Source organism: Python bivittatus, unplaced genomic scaffold (genome assembly GCF_059951505.1).
Source record: "Python bivittatus isolate LINGU-HERP-01145 unplaced genomic scaffold, Pbiv_v1 ctg000330_np1212, whole genome shotgun sequence".
Taxonomy (NCBI): Eukaryota; Metazoa; Chordata; class Lepidosauria; order Squamata; family Pythonidae; genus Python; species Python bivittatus.
The window spans coordinates 59,741,228-59,761,261 of NW_028277058.1; the positions used below are offsets into that span (position 1 = coordinate 59,741,228).

At 43.7% G+C, this 20,034-nt stretch overlaps 1 protein-coding gene across 1 annotated transcript in view; it reads right to left on the bottom strand.

The window, feature by feature from the left end:
- PLXNA4 (plexin A4) overlaps nucleotides 1-20,034 on the bottom strand; it is a 529,822-nt gene that overhangs the window by 16,892 nt on the left and 492,896 nt on the right. The window contains exons 27-30 of the mRNA XM_088141425.1: nucleotides 19,373-19,472; nucleotides 18,000-18,190; nucleotides 14,196-14,365; nucleotides 11,866-12,078 (exon numbers count right to left, since the gene is read on the bottom strand). Coding sequence (XP_087997551.1) covers nucleotides 11,866-12,078; nucleotides 14,196-14,365; nucleotides 18,000-18,190; nucleotides 19,373-19,472 — 674 coding nt within the window. The remainder of the gene's footprint in view (nucleotides 1-11,865; nucleotides 12,079-14,195; nucleotides 14,366-17,999; nucleotides 18,191-19,372; nucleotides 19,473-20,034) is intronic.

Here is a 20,034-nt window from a genome sequence, read left to right on the forward strand (position 1 = left end):
GATACAAAGTTAGGGTTTATACTGTTACACTCATTGTTTTGCTTTTCATCTGAATTTACAAAGATGAGAGTGGTGTGTTCCCGCTCAAGGTCGGCTTCATTTGGAGCATTTATTGGAAAACAAACCAAGAAAATAAAATTAATGGCCAAGGAGCAATGCTGCCCACCTGAGTTTGACCTCACAGTTGCATTCATACAACATGGCAAACTTGGTTCATGTTACTCTTGGTTAATTTGTTGTGGTGGTTGTACAAATCCAGCCTGTTTGGAGAGCTGATAGTTCTATGGACTACCTGAACCCAGAAAATTAGTTAATTTAGGAACCCTGTTAAGCCTGTTGACCAAATGAGGTCATGTTATCAATCGTCAGGGTGCAAACTGTAGTGATCCACAGGTTAGAAGAAGGGGCATTTAGGGACGCTTGCCCAGGCATGCTGCAAGGAAAGCACGTTTGGTATTTCTGTTTCGGCTGCATCCCTGCTCTCTTTCTCTCTCCCTCCTTCCCTCTCCTGTCATAACTCAGGTGCTCTTATGTCCTGGGTGACAGCCAGAAAGAGACAGCCCTTGTGAAGTTCTTCCAATATCAACCTTGAATGCCGTCTGGGATGGCATGACAGATTAATTTGCAAAGAGCTGGCTCTTGGTGCCTGTTCCTGTCAGAGGCTCGGAGATACCTCTATTACTCTGGACCCATCATGTTTCCCTAGGAAGGAGGCTTGAGGACACTGGGTGCCTCTGACAGATCTATTCCCTGCATTTGTCTAATTGACTCCTCTGGTTCACAAGGACTCCTAATGGTGGGCTCCATACAAGACCTGGAACATCTTTCTCTTAGAGAATATTGGCACAACCCTGGGACTTGGATCGACTTTGCTTTCCTCCAAGGCCTTTGCTCACCTCTCTCTGCAGCCATGGGTCAGGAACATGGTGTCTGCAGACTTCCATGGCCTCCAGATTGCTCCCCTGACATGTACCAGGCTCTTTCTCAACCTGATATTCATTCATTCATTCATTCATTCATTCATTCATTCATTCATTCATTCATTCATTCATTCATTCATTCATTCATTCACACACACGTGTGCAGACACACACACACTTGTATACTGCCTGACTTTCAGTGGCTCTGAGCGGCAGATGACCTCACCCAGCAGTTGCATGTAGATGTTGACAAGGGGTGGGGGGATGTTGGGTTCATGAAAAGCCAAACCTGGTCTCCATTTATTTGCAGCAATGCCTTTAGACCCTTTGGGATGGCAAAGAGTTAGGTCTAGCTCATGTTCTACTGTCTCCCCTGATTGGCGACTGGAAATAATGGGTGAATCGGACCACTCCAAGTTCACCCATGGTCTCAATTTTCCATCCTTCAGAATCCCCTTATTTCTGCATCAGCTGACATTATTTAAAAAACAAAACCAATATGCGTTTTCAGACACTCATCCTCAACAGACATATCTTTATATGGATCTGTACTAAGATCACATTTTGGCCTACCTGCCTCTCCATCCAGAACTGATTGACCCATCCAATGAGCTCTTCCCAGTGGTAAATGTTTTCCCCTTCCAAAGTTATGGGGAGCTGCTTTTCACCATTCTGAACCTGACCTCTGTGGTCAGACTAGTCTCCCCTTTGATTGCCTTTTGGAAGTGGCTGGAAACATCTCTTCTGGAGAGCATCTCTGGAGGAAAATGCTATATCTGTGTTTGGCTTGTCTGGATTTTGGATATTACTTTTGGGATGCAAGAAAGACCTTGGGAGACTGGGCGAAGTGATGCTGCCTAGGGAACAGTCAGATAAGAGAGGGCCTAGTCCACAGCTGCATAATGGGAGGAGAAAGAGGCTCAGAAGGGACCCTCCCTAGTTTCTCCGGCTGTAAAGATGATGGCAGGAGAATTGTGCTTTCAGACTTGCAAGATTCTGTTAATGTAGCCTTACAATAATGTAGAATTAGCTCATCTGGTTGTGCTTTCTATCTGGTCTACCTGGTAAAGCTGACAAGGAGTTTGAGTTACCGAACCTTAATTTTTAATTTTATTTTCTTTACTTCATCTACCTTAATTTAATTTACTCTTCTAACTGTGGACATGTGTGGTTCATGTGTGCTATTGTTGACTGCTGGGGGAGGGGTCTGAGCAGACAATGGTGGTATCCAAATTTAATAAACAAATAGACAAATAAGAATATTGCATGCAGAAAGACCATTCAGATGGCAAAGGCACCGTACAGGCGTGGCAACTCTGCAAGCAGTTTCATGCGCAAGACGGTCCAAAAGGCTGCCTGTGCATAAGTGCACATGTGCGCCTGTGTGGAGTAAGAGGAAATCTTGCCTTCATTTTCCTTTCTCACCCATTGTTTGACAGCTCATCAAAATGCAAAACTTCATTAATGATTATCGCCTTTCAGTGCTGTAATCTTCCAGGGTGGTCCAGGTTTTTGCTGTGGCATGGAGCTAATTGTCTTGTGAGCGACTTTTGTTGTTGTTGCTGCTGCTGCTAGTTACAAAGCTCGTTAATAATCATTTAGCATGTGAAACGCTTGTAATGAGACCATGTGTTGCAGACAGAAGATGGCAATTATAGGAGTGACATAATTATGCCACGGTGCCACCATTCAGGTGCAGGGGGCACCAAGCTCTTCATCAGAGGCTCCACTGGGTTATGATAGGGCCTTGATACGCCAGCTTGATATTGGATTTGTCCACTGACTGAAATTCATCTAGCAGAAGACAATGTGGCAGATGCCCAAGCTGCTAAGGATCTCAGTGTTGGACATTTTAGCCCATACCTCTATTATACCAGCTTAGTCTGACATGAGAAGGAAGGACTTTGCATTGAAGAGAAAAGTATGGAGGAGAAGATTGGAGTCATGAATTTCCCTAGCGGAGGGTCCTACCTTGAGGTTCTACCTTAAAGTAGAAGCCATCTCCAGCTCAAGAGAAGTCATGTGATAAATCCAAAAGAACACTATAATTCACTTGCAGAGAGAGAGAAAAATATTGGATAGTAAAACAGAACTAGTACAAGGAGCAAGGGATGATTTTTCAAAAGCAAGCGTCTTCTGTAACAAATATGGGATGACCTCACTCAAGCCAATGAGAGAAATTAGCTTTCCTGAATTTAGTTTTATGATCTGATTATGGCCCTCTTTTTCCACTGCGTTCCAAGTTGGACAAAAACTCTTTGCCTCCCCCTTTTCCAGGGGGTGTGAGAATTAGAAAATATCCTGTCCACTTTACTCCCCAAGTTGCTATTTCATTCCAGCATGTATTCTTTGAATTTACAACAGCATCCTTTTTTGAGATGATGTTTGGATTATTCTTTGTGGAGATTTTTTGCAACATTTTGATCAAGGAAAGACAACCAGGAGCTTGATTTAATCCTAATATCTATTCCACTGAAAATGTGATTTACTCCCCAAGGAATTCATTGCAGGTTCTTTTATATCTAATTCTCCTCAAGCATCCCAAATTCAGCCTTCCTGTTTCTGGTGCCCTTTTCCTTCAAAGCATCTGTCTATCTTGACTTTTTCCTTTGTTTCTTCTTTTAAAATAGACGATGAATGTTTTGTTCCAATTTCTGTTATTTGTACCTGTCTTTCAGGCCTTAATCCCATTTTTAGGGACTGCAAGTTGTCGTAAAGGAAAGAAATATACTGATATTATATACAGCCATGCAAACAAGCAAACAATGTGCATCAGAATTTAATTCTGCAAAATAAATAAATAAATAAATAAATGTTCGTGATTAAGGAATGTAAGGAAAGTGTTTTAGAGTAGGAAAACATTTCCTGGAATATGGAAATGGGATTTTAGCTTGTATTCTGGATAGGAGAATAGGAATGCCTAAATTTGTTCAAAAGGCTGAAGAAAACAACTTCAATATTCTTTCCCAGGAAGGAAGGAAGGAAGGAAGGAAGGAAGGTTGCATGACTCTGCCAATGTAAAGTAAGAGCTGGAGACAATTATTATTATTTTTTACATGCTTGTTTACTTTTCTTTCTCTCCTTGCCTGTCTGAATGGGTAGAAGGCTTGATGTGATGGAGTGGAATTATGAAGGCCAGGCTCAGGGAGATAAACATTTTCTTAGCTCGCCAGAACAACGTGGGAAGAACAAGAGGATGAGACTGACACCTCCCTGAGGAATTCACACTGTTGTGACTGGCTGACTTTGGGAACTGGGGTTTCAGTCTGGGAAGATTCTTGCTAGAGGTTGTAGCTAATAAACATAGCTGGACTGAATTTACATGGTCTCTTGGAGTTCCTTGGGCTAGGCCTGACACTTAGGGAGCTAGGCACAGGGGAGGAGGAAGTACCAGGAACAAGCAAAGGGCAAAAAGCCCCCGGCAACTAATGGACCCGGATGGGTTCCAGAGGGAGCTGAGGGTTGTTTCTGCTGGTCTGCTGCACAGTCCATCTGAAGCCTTGGTTGCCGCTTGGAATAAGGGGGCGGCTGAGGCCTTGGATCGGATCACGCCTGTGTGACCTCTCCCCTCCCTGGGATCCTGGGATTCCCCATGGTTTACGGAAGAGTTGAGGGAGATGAAGCAAGAGAAGAGACGTCTAGAGCATCACTGGTGCTCGACAAGGGATGAACTTGACCGAGCATGGGTCAGAGCTGCTATTAAGGCCTACCTAGTGGTGGTAAGGGGGGGGGCGAAGGGTGATTACTCCTCTGCTCTTATTGCATCTGCAGATAGCCTGTTTTGGGTGACACAAGCCCTCCTGGGTAAGGGGGGCTCGGAGAACCTCTTGCATGTGGAGGAATTTGCTCAGCATCTGTTGGACAAAATCGCTCGGATTCGTTTGCAGTTGGACGCTGGCTTTGCTGCAGGCGTGGTGGAGATGCCTAGGGTGGAGTCTTGCCCGGTTATCTGAGAATGGTTTGAACCTGTTGGACCTGAGGAAGTGGACAGAGTCCTTGGGGCTGAGAGCTCAGCCACCTGCTCTCTAGATCCATGCCCCTCCCAGCTTGGGAGAGGTTCTAGCGGTGGCGAATTTTTCTTTGAGTGGGGGTTCCTTCATCTCTTAAGGAGGCCTAGGTTCACCCCTCCTCGAGAAGCCCTTGTTGGACTCCACTATGCTGGACAATTTTCACCCAGTATCTAACCTCCCCTTTTTGGGGAAGGTGATTGACAAGGTGGTGGTGCAGCAGTTTCAGGGGACCTTGGACAAAGCGGATTATCTGGATCCCTTCCAGTCAGGATTCAGGCCTGGGTATAGGACGGAAGCAGCACTGGTTGCACTTTGGATGCCCTCTGGCTAGGGTAGGATGGGGGCTGTGCGTCCTTGTGTGGGGCAAAGAAAGATACAAGTGACCTGGGGATGGCTGACGCCTTGAAGACGCTCCCTGAATTTATTCATGCCTAATAACATCATCCTCTCCTGTTTTGTGTTTTTTATAGCTTTTATAGTTTTAATGATTGTTTTATATGTATGTATTGGTTCTTTTTAACTGAACGTTGTATGCCACCCAGAGTCACTCTCTTGTGAGATGGGCGGCTATACAAATATGATCAATAAAAATAAAAAAGTCCCCTCCCATTGCCAACTTCATTGATTATGATTATGGGCCATCCAGTTGGTGTCAACTCTTAGTAGCCACATAAGTAGACTTTCTCCGGAACTTTCTGTGCCCAACCTGGCCCTTCAAGACTTCCAATGAACACTCATCACCACTACAAACAAATGTATGCACCTTGCTGCTGAATGTCCTATTCTTCTCTTTCCTTCCACCTTTCCCAGCATTATAGACCTCAAGAGAGCTGGGTCTTCATATTGATTGATTATGTACCATCACATCAGTGTTGAATGTTAGTGACCCTACAGATGGACCTTCTCCACGTGATCTGGCCCTGACTGGCCCAAGTCTTCCAAAAGTGCACTCATCATCACATTAACTGAGTCCATCCACCTTGCTGCTGGTCATCCTGTTCTTTTTTTCCTTCCATCTTTCCCTGCATTATAAGCTTCTCAAGGGAGCTGGATCTTTGCATAATGTGTCCAAAATATGATAATTTGAACCTGGTTATTTGGACCTCAAGAAGAACTCTGGATTGATTTGTTCTATGATCCAATTCTAGAAGCCATTATCAATCCAGGCATCTGCTACAAGGTCTTTACATTATCAGTAAACTGAATGGCAGCCTTTGGCCTCTTCAGTTCCATTTTCTCCTCCCCCTTCCTTGCATGCCAGGCTTTTGTGATTTCCTTGCTGTGTGGAAATGTTTTATTGCTTGTGACAAATGTTATTAAGCAGCTTTGATGAATTTCTAAGGAGAGTTGCAGATGTGGAAGCCTTTGATATAACTAAAGGTCAACTACTTCTTCCTCTCCTAGCTTTGTCCCTGCATCTTGATGAGCTGGTCGCTCTCCAAAGGTCTGTTCTCTTCCATGGCTTTGGGACCTTGTTGAATACTTCCAAAGCTTACAGTATTCCAAGCTCAAAATGGCAACAGCAACACTAAAGTGGACTTTAGTGGTGGAGAAGAAATGGTCCAGTTCCAGTGACTCTTAGGTGAAGCTTAAGTGGTAAATGGGGTTCTTCTGAATCCAAAAAGTTACGGATAACTCTGCATCTCAGTTTCTCTGACAAAAGCTACAGCATTACTTGGCCAATGAATAAAGGATAGTTGAAGACACATTTGACCTCCTTAGAATGACTTGGCTTATTATTTTGGAATAACAGAGAAGCTGAAGATGGGTCTGGGAACCCTTTCTCTCTCACTTAGAACTTTCACCAGGAGCTGACCATGGTATCTACTGGCAGATTAAGTTGTAGCTATGCTGGCTTTAATCCTGTTATCTTCTAACTACATTTTTGGGTATATTTATTGCTCTGAAAGCCAACAAGAGATAGAATTAACACACCCACTTTTTTCCCCTCTTAGGTTCAAAAAAAGTTGGCCCCAGTGAGGAAAGGGCTGGAAAAGGAAAACAAGAGGATGAGCTCATCTTTCTTATACATGCCAATCAGTTATAATTAGAAATATAATACTGCAATGGAGATGGAAAGTGTGTATTATTATTATTATTATTAGTAGTAGTAGTAGCAGTACTACTACTACTACTACTTACTATTGGATCCATCCCAAGGATCTAAGATAGTTAAAGGTATCATTGTAATATTTTATTTATATTTCAGATTTAGTCCAGGGAGTGACTCTGGGCAGTTTAAAGTAAAAACAAGAATAAATATTGGCTGGCTGGGGAATTCTGGGAGTTGAAGTTCACACGTCTTCAAGCTGCTGAGGTTGAGAAACACTGATCTAGAGGACCTCATCCTTGGGAAACGTGCCAAAGCAACTTGGGCAGGTCCACACCTCCACCAAGGAATTTCTCTTCAGAGTTTATTACACTGGCAACATCCATACAACATACTTAAGCTGGCTACTGAGTTAACCCGCTTCTTGGGTCAGCACAACAACCCTGGACCTTAGACTAACCAAACAGGCTGGGTACCGATGTCTCACTGAGCCACAGAAAACCCCCAACAACATCCAAGAATCAAAGTTAAAATTTGCCAAGCTGAGCGTCTTGTATGAATGGCGCTGGGAGCTTTGCAACTATCCTTGTTTAGCATGGTGTTTGAAAAATAAAATAAAATATAAAATATAAAAATAAATAAAATAAATAAAATAATAAAATAAAGTAAAATAATAAAATGAAATAAAAATGAAATAAAAAATAAAATAAAAAATAAAATAAAATAAAAATAAAATAAATAAAATAATAAAATGAAATAAAAAATAAAAATAAAATAAAATAAAATAAATAAAAATAAAATAAAATAAAATAAAATAAAAAATAAAATAAAATAAATAAAATAATAAAATAATAAAATGAAATAAAATAAAATAAAATAAAATAAAATAAAATAAAAAATAAAATAAAATAAAAGAAATAAAAGAAAAGAAAAAAGAAAAGAAAAGAAAAAAGAAAAAAGAAAAGAAAAGAAATAAAAGAAAAGAAAAGAAAATATAATAAAAAAGAAAAGAAAAAAGAAAAAAGAAAAAAGAAAAGGAAAGAAATAAAATAAAATAAAATAATATAAAATGAAATAAAATAAAATAAAGCAACACAACGCACTCAGGGGCATCCAGGGAGAGGGGTCCAAGAGATCAACATGGTGGCCCCACCTGCACGTGTGAAGCCTGCCCCCTTTTCCACGTGCATCGCCCATGTAAAACGGGGCGGAGCTTCAATTACGCAGGCAGAGCCACCATCTGAGCCCCCTTAGCAAGGCAATGCGAAGCGGCGCGACACCACAAACAGTGCGGATTAACGCGCTTGAGTGCTGGGCAGCGCCTTTTCGCTGATTTTCCCGACGGCTGGAGCGACGCTCTGCCTGGCAGTTCGGCACAGGCTAAATCGCGGAAGCTGCCCTCCACTTTGCTCCGTGGCGAGAGAAACACCGCATCTCTTTCCAGCTCGCAGGCAGCGCAGCCTGTTCCTCCTTCAAGCCCGGGTGGAGCTCATTTGTCAGGAGGAGCGGCCCAAGCCGACTGAAGACTTCTGCCCGGTGGGCCAAATTAAAGGCCATTCTTCTTAGCTCAGCCACCGCAGCGCTCCCGTTTGACCGGATCATTATTTTTAGGACCGGCCGGAGACCTCCGCTTCCACCAAGGCGGTTTCTTAGCAACCCAAAGGTGGCTCAGGAGGTACCTAGCTTAATTATGCCCTAGATTTCACGCTGCACCAGAGTTCTTCTTAAGGACGAGAGGAAAACTCTAGCTGCTTTACAAGCCCTGGGAAAGAGGCAGAAAAGGTTCACAGCAGTTTGCAGATTCAGGCTGCGTCATCTGCTAGGATGCAGGTGACCCGCACTCATTGCATCTCCCAGCATTTTGAGGGTCAGGTTGTCTTCTCTGATCTCCATCCAGGAGAATTCTGTTGCTCCTCCAGGGTAATGTCATGGAAAACCACGTGGTTTGGACTTTTCACTGAATTTGTTTTCAGAGTCAAGAGGAGGAAAGAATTCTGGTGAGACGCTAATAGCATAGTGCAGTGTTCTTGGATGTATTTAATTATGAATTGGCCCCAGAATATGTGTGGGTCTGAAGGTCCTGCCTTTCAACACATCTCCTGCTTTCCACACTTCCCTTCTCAAAGCAAAGCCCAAGGGAACTTCTCCCATGGGCTTTATCAGCTGGGGGACTTCAGAGGGTTGAAAAGATGTGGCTGTATCTTTTCCAGAGGAACATATGGGGGTGGGGGTGTCCTTCACGGCCAGCTCCAGCAACAGAGTTAAAGTCAAAATCATCACCCAGAGAAATTGGAAAGGAATTCTCAAGGGCCCTTCAGAATAAAATGGAAAAACAGAAAACTCTTTTGCAGAGGAAGAAGACTTTTGAGAAATTGCAAGGCAGATGTGAGGAGTGCAACCAGAAAGAGAGATTAGATCAGGGATTTTCACATTTTTTCAGCTGTGGAACCTGTTAGCTAAAAAAAAAAAAAAAACGTGGAACCTGTGACCAAGAGACAAAGCTCTTGTGATAGAAAATTGGCTGCACTGAAGTGAATTTTCTGTTTTGGCCCTTGGCCTCTCATGGAAACCTATCAAGATCAGGGAACCGCAAGGTTCTGCAGAACGCCTTTGAAAAACCTTGATTCAGATTCCCACTTCCAGGATCAAGACTCAGATCAGCTTGGAGTCACTGGGGGGCTTCTTACTTCTCCAAATTTTGCAATATCAATCCCGGCTCAATGATACCGCACCAAAACGCATAATGGAAGTACGCTTTACATGAAATCCAGACCAAATTGCGTATCTCAAGGTTGCGTTTAAGCCGAAATGCATACTTCATGGAAAACACCCAGTTCTGTGAGTCACTGTTGTAATGGAAGGCATGGGCGAGGAGGATACCGGCATGGAGGATCAAGGCTTTCAGGAGGGAGGGGGAACATTCCAGGAGAGGGCACAGGGGAAGCGTTTTCTCAGCCCACAGCAAGACCGTGGGAAGAAGAATAGGTTTAGACTAGCCCCTCCCTAGAGTCTCACAGGGTATATCCACTAGTTCAGGGTTCCTCAACCTTGGTGACTTGAAGATGTGTGGACTTCAACTCCCAGAATTCCCCAGCCAGCATGGCTGGCTGGGGAATTCTGGGAGTTGAAGTCCACACATCTTCAAGTCGCCAAGGTTGAGGAACCCTGGCCTAGTTGCTTTAGCACAGATTTAGTCTGCTGAGATTCTGTCTTTAGGGTGTAAGCAAATAAAGGAACTATATTGTACTGGACTGTCTCCTCGTTCTTCTTGGGCTGGGCCTGACACTGTATAGTTAAAGGGACAAACTGATGGGAAACCATGAGTGAAGACATACAGCAAAATGAACATTGGGCCTTTCCTTTCTCTTGAGTTACAGGGCTCCCCACCAATCCCTAAGTTGACCTGATCGGTGTCCTGCCTCTATTGCCTTTGTTGGGTTCTTGGTGTTCTCTGAACTTGATGGTTTTCCTGCAGATGTTTCATTACCAGGTTAGAGAGTGGGGTTTGCCGGCTGTTAATGGATAATAGTTTGCCCTAGAGAACTACACTCTCCCATGAACAGATGACGTTACCTAGGTGGGTAATGAAACGTCTGCAGGAAAACCACCAAGCTCAGAGAACACCAAGAACCCAACAGTTCAACCCTGAGCTACATCTATTCTCTACCAGTGGATCCATTGCCTCTCTTCCCAGTGACTGCCAGTCCCCTATCTTCTCTCCAAAGTAGTGAGTGACAAAACCTAAAAGATGTTTTATCCCTTGAAGAAAGAGAGAAACCCAATTTTAATACAGGTGCAGTTAAGGACCTCTTAAGCCTGTCTTTTTCATGGGCTGACATAAAGGCAAAGTCAGAGGACAGAAAGAAGATGCTGCCATGACCCATTGGTGTACGTGGGGAGATGGCAGATGGAGTCCTTGTAAACTGCACAACAGCCCATCTCTGGAGGGTAAGCAGGACACAAAGGGTAGGATCTGATTGTGTGCCTTGAAGGACACGAATGGATGAGAGATGCATTTGCCTTTGTGGCTCTGTCCTCTTTCTTCCCGCTCCTTCAACGGTATTTTCTCTTGGAGAAAAGATCACAACTGGAAACTAGCTGCCTAATTAGAACATCCTTCTAATTCAAGAGCCTGGCAGCATGAAAACCATGCTGAGCTAAGGTGCTCTGGCCAGCCCTGCTCTCTGCTCGAGTGGGAAGAAGAAATAGGAGGAACAGAAGGGAAAGAGACCCATTCAGAGGTCTCCAACAATGAACAGGTAGATGCTTCAAGAAGGCTCACAGCAATCCTGCAAGAATGTGCAACTAGGTTTGCTCTTCTCCTCCTCGTGATATGCGTGCTACCTCTATAACTGGAGCTCATTATTACAGAGGTAGGAACCTGTGACTTTCTTGGCAATGTCCAACTATACAGTGATGCTACAGGTAGTTTCAGCTTATGGCCATAACAGGGACTAGAAAATTCATTGTTAAGCAATGCAGTCATGAAGCGAAGCACCATGCGACTCCATCCGATTTTATGACATTTTTGCAATGGTTGTTAAGTGAATCACCACAGTTGCTAAGTGAATCATGTGGTTAAGCAAATCATGTGGTCGTTAAGTGAATCACACAGTTCCCCATTGACTTTGCTTGTCAGAAGCCCCCTGGGAAGATTGCAAATGGCGATCACATGACTCTGGGACCCTGCAACCATTGTAAATACATGCTGGTTGCCAAGCATCTGAATTTTGATCATGTGACTGCAGGGACACTGCAACAGTCATAAGTGCGAGGACCGGTCGTAAGTCACTTTTTTAGCACCGTCATAACTTCAAACAGTGGCTAAATGAATGATAGTAAGTCAAGGACTTCCTGTATTACAAAAAAAGAGAGCAAGACATACCTTTCCACCCAGTTCTTGTAGCTGGGGATGTCCTTGGCATAAAGCAGCTTATTGGATGGGGAATCTTTGCCCAAACGGTGCTCTGAGGTTGAACAGGAATCCATGAAGGTTTGTGCTACCACCGATAAGCAGGCATCTGTGATGCTGTTCTTGTGAATGTCAAAGACGAACTGTGGGTTTTTGATCATGTTCACCCAAAACCTCAATGGTAAGCTACAAGAAGGATGGAAGGAAGACATTTTTTTTTTTTTTTCTCCAGAATGGATTTTATTTCACCAAATGGGGCAAATTCTCACCCACTGATGCTGCATCTTATCCAAGCAAAGCAAAGCACTTCCCATCTCACATTTAACTATACAGGATCTGAGGACTCCTTGGCTAATCTCTGCAATTTCATTTGCCATCTCACCATTACATGGATGAGGCATGAGTCAAAACTCACTTGCATTTCTCCTCCCTTCACCCCCCATTTCCCACTTGCAGCTGCATATTCTGGGGCAGCTTCAATTGAAATAGAAATGTACCCAAAACATTACAAAAGTATGCACTGCAAAATGCAATTTTAAGCACTAAACCATTTTGTCACTTTCCCATGCAAAGATAACCCTAATGTGCAGTCCCATTTTCCTGGGAATGAAAATAAGATTCAGATGAGATGTTGAGGCCAATTATATTAGAGTCATATTTGATTATATAGTCAGTTAACATAACAATTTAGATCACCCTTCCCTCGCTTAGCATCCCTCTCTGATGTGTTGAACTTTATTTTCTATAATGTCAAGCCAGCTTTCCATGATGCTGGCTGGGAGTAACACAACTTGGAATCCATCACATCTGGAGGCCACCAGCTTAGAGAACCCCACTTTGATATTTCTTCATCACTTCCAGGCAGATGTTTTGACCGAGTGGACAAAAATATTGCTCAAAAGGATTCTCCTTCAGCCATTTATCTCCACCCTCCTTCCAAGTGCCAACACCCACCATTTGTTTCATCCAACATCCCCCACCTCCACTCCAGGCCCTGTCTGAAATTTCCCGGCTACTTTACTAATGTCCACATGATTCTCTCTTTCCTACTTCCCTGAATCCTTAGGTGTTGTTCCCTTTGCAGCGAGCAACAGAAGATAAGTCAAGAAACCATTGTGAAGAAAGAAGTTGACAAAACAGACATGGAATTAATTGAATCTGCTCAAAACCATTTTCAGTTCCTTTAATGCCCCTTGCTACACCCACCTCTTTTCCTCTCTTTTAAAGAAGCCTCCTGCTCGCTTAGCCTATGTGGCTTCAATCAGCCTTAAATTAGTGCCACAGATGATATTAATAATATACTAATGTTTCATTAGCACCAAGTCTTTTTTCCTTTCCTTTCCTTTCCTTTCCTTTCCTTTCCTTTCCTTTCCTTTCCTTTCCTTTCCTTTCCTTTCCTTTCCTTTCCTTTCCCTCCCCCCTCCCTCCCTCCCTCCCTACCTACCTACCTCCCTCCCTTCCTTCCTTCCTTCCTTCCTTCCTTCCTTCCTTCCTTCCTTCCTTCCTTCCTTCCTTCCTTCCTTCCTTCCTTCCTTCCTTCCTTCCTTCCTCTGACAATCTACCAGTTAGCCGGATAGGCAGGGGAAAAAAAGGGAAAAGAAAGAAGGGTAGTGGAGTTTTCTTGTCTCATCTGCTCACATTTTGAAACTCCATTGTGTTGTCTTTTTGCATAATGCAGGAGCTTCCTAGCAGAGAAACAGAAAGTTCGACTTATCAGCAGTCAGGTGTTTTTAGCCACTTCCTATATAAGAACAGAAGAAGAGCACTGAGGCTGGACCAGACCAATGGCCCATCTCACCCCTCTTTCTGGGTTGTAGAGCGGCCACACAGAGGCACTGGGAAGCTCGCACACAGGGACAAGAGAGTGATAGCAGCTGAAATGCATCTTTCTCTACAAAGCCCTAAGTTTGGACCAGAATGCTACCCATATCCCCAGTTTTTCCTACTTAAAACTTCATAGTTTTTGTCTTCCTTTAATTGCACCACATTACAGTTCAGCAGCAGAGGGTGGTCACAGAAGAACTGGATGAGCTTCGATAGGTCTATCACGTCAGCCACTAGGGAGGCCATATATTTTGGAACTGACATGTCTTGGCTCTGCACTGGCTGGGTCCAGTTCCCTTGGGCAGGAAGGCTCCAAAACCTCCTTAAATGTTAAGAAGATTTTCTTAATGGCATCCTCTTAAGTGTTCAGACTTAAAGGGAATGCATCCAGTCAAGACATGCCTGTAACTCCCTAGGATGAACTTCCTTCCTTTTCGTCACATCGGGGCAAGTGTTTCGGATTCTCCAGAAGCACTCACCAATTGCTTTTCCAGGTGTGCCGCACATGAGGGTCGTGGATGTTGTGCTTATCTGCTTGCTCGTCCAAGAAGTCAAACATGTATTTGATGGCCAGGGGGAGTGCACTGCCACGATGTGCCGTGCTGAAGATTGTCTCAAAGAGGTCGTCGACAAACTTCTGTAAAGTGCCCTGCGAGGAAGAGATGGCAACATGGCATCAGGGGGGGAAAGACAAGAAAGAGTATATTGAAAAAAACAACAACAAAACAGAGTGGAAAGAAAAAGAAGGAAGAAGGAAGAAGGAGGGAAGAAGGAAGAAGGAAGAAGAAAAAGAAAAATCTTCAGCAAAAGCAATTAGGTAAAGCAATTCATGAGGTAACCATCCTGCACAGAAGAAGCCAAGAAGAATATGGCCATTAAATCAAGTTCATTTTCAAAAGCAATCTGAAGATCTTTAGACTGCTGCTATACAGGTAGACCTCGCTTAACGACTGCCCTGTTTAGCAACTGTTTGAAGTTACAACAGCACTGAAAAAGTAACTTTATGACCAGTCCTCTCATCTATGGCTGTCACTGCATCCTGCAGTCACATGATCACCATTTGCACACTTCACAACCAGCTTCCAACAAGCAGAGTCAACATAGAAACCGGCACTGAAATTGCAAGTCACGGTCATGTGATGTCTTGCTTAACAACCCATGGTGACTTGCTTAACAACCAAATGGGAAGTCTGTAATGCTCATGTGATGTTTCACTTTGTGACCACATCACTTAGCGATGGAGTTGCCAGTCCCAACTGTGGTCACTCAGCGAGGACTATCCGTACTGCAAATGTTGAGGTGAACACATATGTCTTCTGTTATCATGTAAAACAAGCAGTGTGAACATCAGCTATGCTTCCCTCTGGATGAGACTTATATTTGGGATCCCACTACCAAGAAGACCCTGGTCCTGACCCAGGGAAGTCCATGGGGGTCAAAAATGTCAAGATGGTGGCCACAATGATGCAACTGAAGCCCTGCCCCTTTTTTACACATGTAAAAGGAAATTTCAATTGCATGGCTGTGGCCACCAATGTGACCTTTTTTGGCCCTCTCCTTGTGGACATCCCTAAACCACCATCTTTTGAACCACATCAGTTTGGTGGGATGTTAACAGGCCTTCCCAGGTGATCTCCACACATTGGGTGTTAATGAGAAAAGTACTTTTATAACTGATTCTTACCCAACGTAGGGCTCCACAGACTAACACCCGCACCTTAAATAATCAGATCACTAGTGCAAAATGATTGAGTTCACACAATGCTCTACAGTGGAATTGGGCAGTTTGTGGTTCAGCCCTTCTCTGTGCACGTGGTGTGAACCAGGCCATCACAGGAAGCTACCGCAGATTTCATCTGCTCGGTTGTTGCAAAACAACACAGAATAAAGTGGTACCACAGGCAAGGTGGCATTCACGGCCACTTCGCGTCAAGGGCAGGGCAAGGTCAGAGCAGGGAGAGAGGGGCCAGGCCCACAAGTGACGGCCTGCCTCTCCCGCTTGTCTCTTCCCTTCCCTACGCACGATGGGCCTTAGGCTGGCTCTTCCTGATTCGGCACTTTGAAAGTGTCAGCAAAATCAATGCTACATAAATCACCAAGCGTTGGCGGTGAGCGACAGGAAGGTGGGAGTCACGTGGAAAGCACTGAGTGTTAAACTACCTTCGCAGTATTCCCTTGGCCGAAAGTCAACAGCGGAGAATTATAAAGCTGTCAAGCAAATCATCTCCCCTGAAGCACTGTGTGCGGTGACAGGCAAAAGCTTGCCCCACCCCCTCCAAACCTCGGTCCACACCCCCTCCACACCTCAGCCGAGAGATTATTTCCTTGTCAAGCAATCTGCTTGGGAGTCCCCCTCTCTCTCCTGCCCCCTCCTCTTCCACTAAAGGCTCTCCTCCTGAGGAACCCCTTGCAGATGAGGAAAGGGGGGGGCAGCAGTTCTGCAGATGGCGAAGAATGCTTACGTTATAAAGGTATCACAAAATTAGGCTTTAATTTATCAGAGCTGCAGGAAAGAGGCCAAGATGCTACGTTGACCACCAGGAGGCACCTCATGACCACAATTATGTGCCAAATCAGCTGTATTGTTAGGGAGAAGAAGACAGTGGTTCCAATGACAGAAGCTGGTGGGATGGCCAGAGATGCACTTCCTTGACTTCCTCTAAAGTCCATCTCCCAGTCATTTTCCTCTGTTGGTGGATAGTGTTTTGGGTAGACCCCTGTTAGGAGGGTCCACACATCTTAAAGTTGCTGAGGTTGAGAAACACTGATGGGGAATTCTGGGAGTTGAAGTCCACAGTTGAAGGGAGTTAAGTCTAAAGTGCAAAGGTCCATGAATTCAATTCCCAGTAGAGGGTTTGAACCCCATCAAATAACATCTGGCTACCCGCATTTGAAGTCCCAATAAGGACAAAACTGGTCATGTGGTGCATCCTGGTGGTCAATGAAGTGATCTGCATGATGCACTAAGAGTTGGCTTATTTGATAAGTATGTAATGAGATCTCCCATCTGTGGATTGTTTGTGTTTGAAGATACTCCTCTTTCTTACTCAGTCTGTTACGATACCTGGGAAACAAACACAATTGCTGTGTTCATAGTCAGGCTGTGCCAGGATAGGCAAATCACCTTATATCATCATCTGATGGCCTGGTTCACACAGCGTGCTCAGAGAGTAGCAGGGTTACCACCATATGGTGCACCATAACCCAATTTTAGCCTAGTCTAACACAGGGGAACCCAGTTTTCACTGGAATTAGGGGTGCTGCAGAAGAGTTTCTCCATCCTGGGTCCTACTGTATCTCTTTATGGACCTCCAAGTAATGGTGGGGTTCATCTCACCATTCTTCATTTATTCAATCATTGGATTTAAATCAGTGTTTTTCACACTTGGCAACATTAAGATGTGTGGGCTTCAACTCCCAGAATTCCCCAGCCAGGGAACTCTGGGATTTGAAGTCCACACATCTTAAAGTTGCCAAGTGTGAAAAACACTGATTTAGATCAATCCAATAGATTCAAGTTGGCTAATAAAAATGATAAGAAATTAAGGCAAGGTTACATCATCTACAATGTCAATTCAACCTCTTAAAGAAAATCAACATTTTAAGGACAAATAAATAATAAGAATATATAGGTCTCAGTAATTAAGATCTCCCAAGCTTGAATGTTGGTTAACTCCAAGGAGGTAACTATGTGGTTTTCTTGACAACTATGTGGCACTATTTGCCCAGCTTTCTTTTAATATTTTTTTTTCAAGTTTCTAATCTACCCTAAAGCTCAGGGATCCCCTGGTGGTCTTCTATCCCAGGACTACCCAGGACTGACCCTGCTTAGTTTTTGATTCCAGACAAAGTCACAGACATAACTCTTGGAACATATACAATGAAATATGACTGTGTGATCGTAAATTGTATCATTATAGCAAAACCTCAGTTTTATGACCCTCTATTCAATAGACTTCCAATGCCACCGAATTCAGAGTACTGTGCCTGGCAGTCTTCATATGATTCCCATGAATTATGTACATTTTACACATTTATACAAAACAGATGAAATTTATAGAATGATTCATGGAAATCATAAAGATTTATCTACATTACATAATCCTGATCAATGGATATTTGGGCCATAAACCTGAGATTTGATGCAGTGAGATAGAGGAGCGATCGGCCTTCAAAGAGGGAGGAATCTGGTGCTAAAGCCTCAAAACACCAACACAGTCCCATTTTTTCTGCCCTCAACCTTCCCCTTTGGGGTCCAGCCCCTTCTCCCCAGCCTCACCTACCTTGGTGGCTAACAGCCTTGTTAGATAGATTTCGGACACCATCTTGCTCCCTCGGTCCCCCTCTTTCTGGTCACCATGTTCATGGTTCTTCACTAAATGCCACATCTTGACCCCACTTTCTAGGTCAGGCGTAATCATGGGCGTCCGGGAGCGCAAGCTGTCTGGGCTTCCAGTGTAGCGGATCATGTTTTCTGAAAACACAAACATTTGATCTCTACTTTTAAACAAACTGGCTTTGACAGGACTTCTTGGACTAATACACAGATCCAAGAGGGTTGGTCGAAAAAATTCAAGATGGCAACCAGAGCCGCTTGACCAAAGCCCAGCTCCTTTTGAGGTGTAATGCACATTAAAAAGGCAATGCTTCAGCTACACAATTGAAACCACTATCTTCACTTTTTTGACTCCTCAGAACACAGTTACCCTTTGAGTTTCACGCTCGTTCCACATTTCATGATGTGGTTCTCATCTTAATTTTTTTTTTAAACAAAATTTTACTAAAAAGTCACTAAACGCACACATTTTACCTTAAAGGTGTATGAAGATGCGTAGTTAGAGACAAATGTTTAGGTTTTTATTGGAGAATGATGTTAGTATTATGAAGGGGTGTTTTGACTGATGGGAGTGTGTTGGCTTTAATGTCAGTTTTGTAACCTTTGTTTAAAATCTCAAGATCAGCAGATTAGCAGATCTTGATGTAACGGATTTTGGATTTAACGGACAAAGTTTGAGTTCAGACACCATCCCATTTAGCAGGCAAAGTCTTCTAAATCCAAATTCAGCCCAGAAAATTTACATAGTTATTGCTACAGGATATTGGGTAACTACACAAACAACATGAATTCATACAATGGAAAATTGACTTGAATGGACATTCAGATTTAATGAACACCCCTTCTTTCCAAGTGCTCCATGAAAGGGCAATTTTGCAGTTTAGGTTAATATATTTCTAATGGAACCCATAACTACCCTGTGATCTCAGGAAAAGATGCAGCTGCTTTAAAGTTCCTACTTTTGTACCCCGTGCACTGGAAGCATCTTGGAGACCAAATGTGAAGCACTGCACAGCCCTTTTCCAAAACTTCTACCCTTAGAGTGGTCCTTGAAATATTTTAAATACAGATACAAAATAATACCCCCTACAAAGATGGTATACATTATTATGGATAGTAGAACGCTTTGTATTATACATGATTTCCCAATATTTTGGCCATGTTTTATCACATGGGTTATCCTGTAATTCCTGATCTTCAGGGCTGGCCAGATTGTTACTGCCCTCTGAACATCTAACCATCTGGAACACGCTGGAGCGTGTCCTCACTCTGCCTTTTGCCTCTTCTGTTGTCTCATGTGCCGTGATGTGAAACTCTTACCATACTTGCTTGCTGAAGTCCTCGAGACGGTGAAATTGTTGACTGCATTGTAAGCAGTAACTTGCTTGGACACCAGAGCCACCAGAGATCCATCTGGCACCTAGAAAAGGAATGAGCCCTTATCAACATGATTTGGGTGCATGTGTGTGTGCCAAAGACAGCAATGCACTAGGCTTGCCAGTGAGAACATGGGAGCAACATAGAGGTATATCACCTATTATATACAGGTCAGACAGCCACTAAGTGGGACAGACAGAAGACTGGCAGAACACATCCACCAGCATCAAGTGGCGGTCAGAAGATATGATTCCTGATACACACAAACTGAACTACAATTTCAACAGGGAAACTGCTGACATTTTTGACCAAGCCAAATCCAAAAATACTCGGGAATTCTGGGATGCTTGATATTTTGACCAATTAACCATTAATGGACAAACAGAGAGAAAGGTCCCTTCCCTTAAGGCAGTGTTGTCCAAACTTGGCCACTTTAAGATGAATGGACTTCAACTCCCAGAATTCCCCAGCCAGTCCACTCATCTTAAAGTGGCCAAGTTTGGACAACACTGCCTTAAGTGTTGCCATCTAGTGGGACCTAGAAAGTGTGCCTTCTCAGTGCCTTCCCTGTCCTGTGGAAGACCCTTTCCCCTCAGATCCAGCAG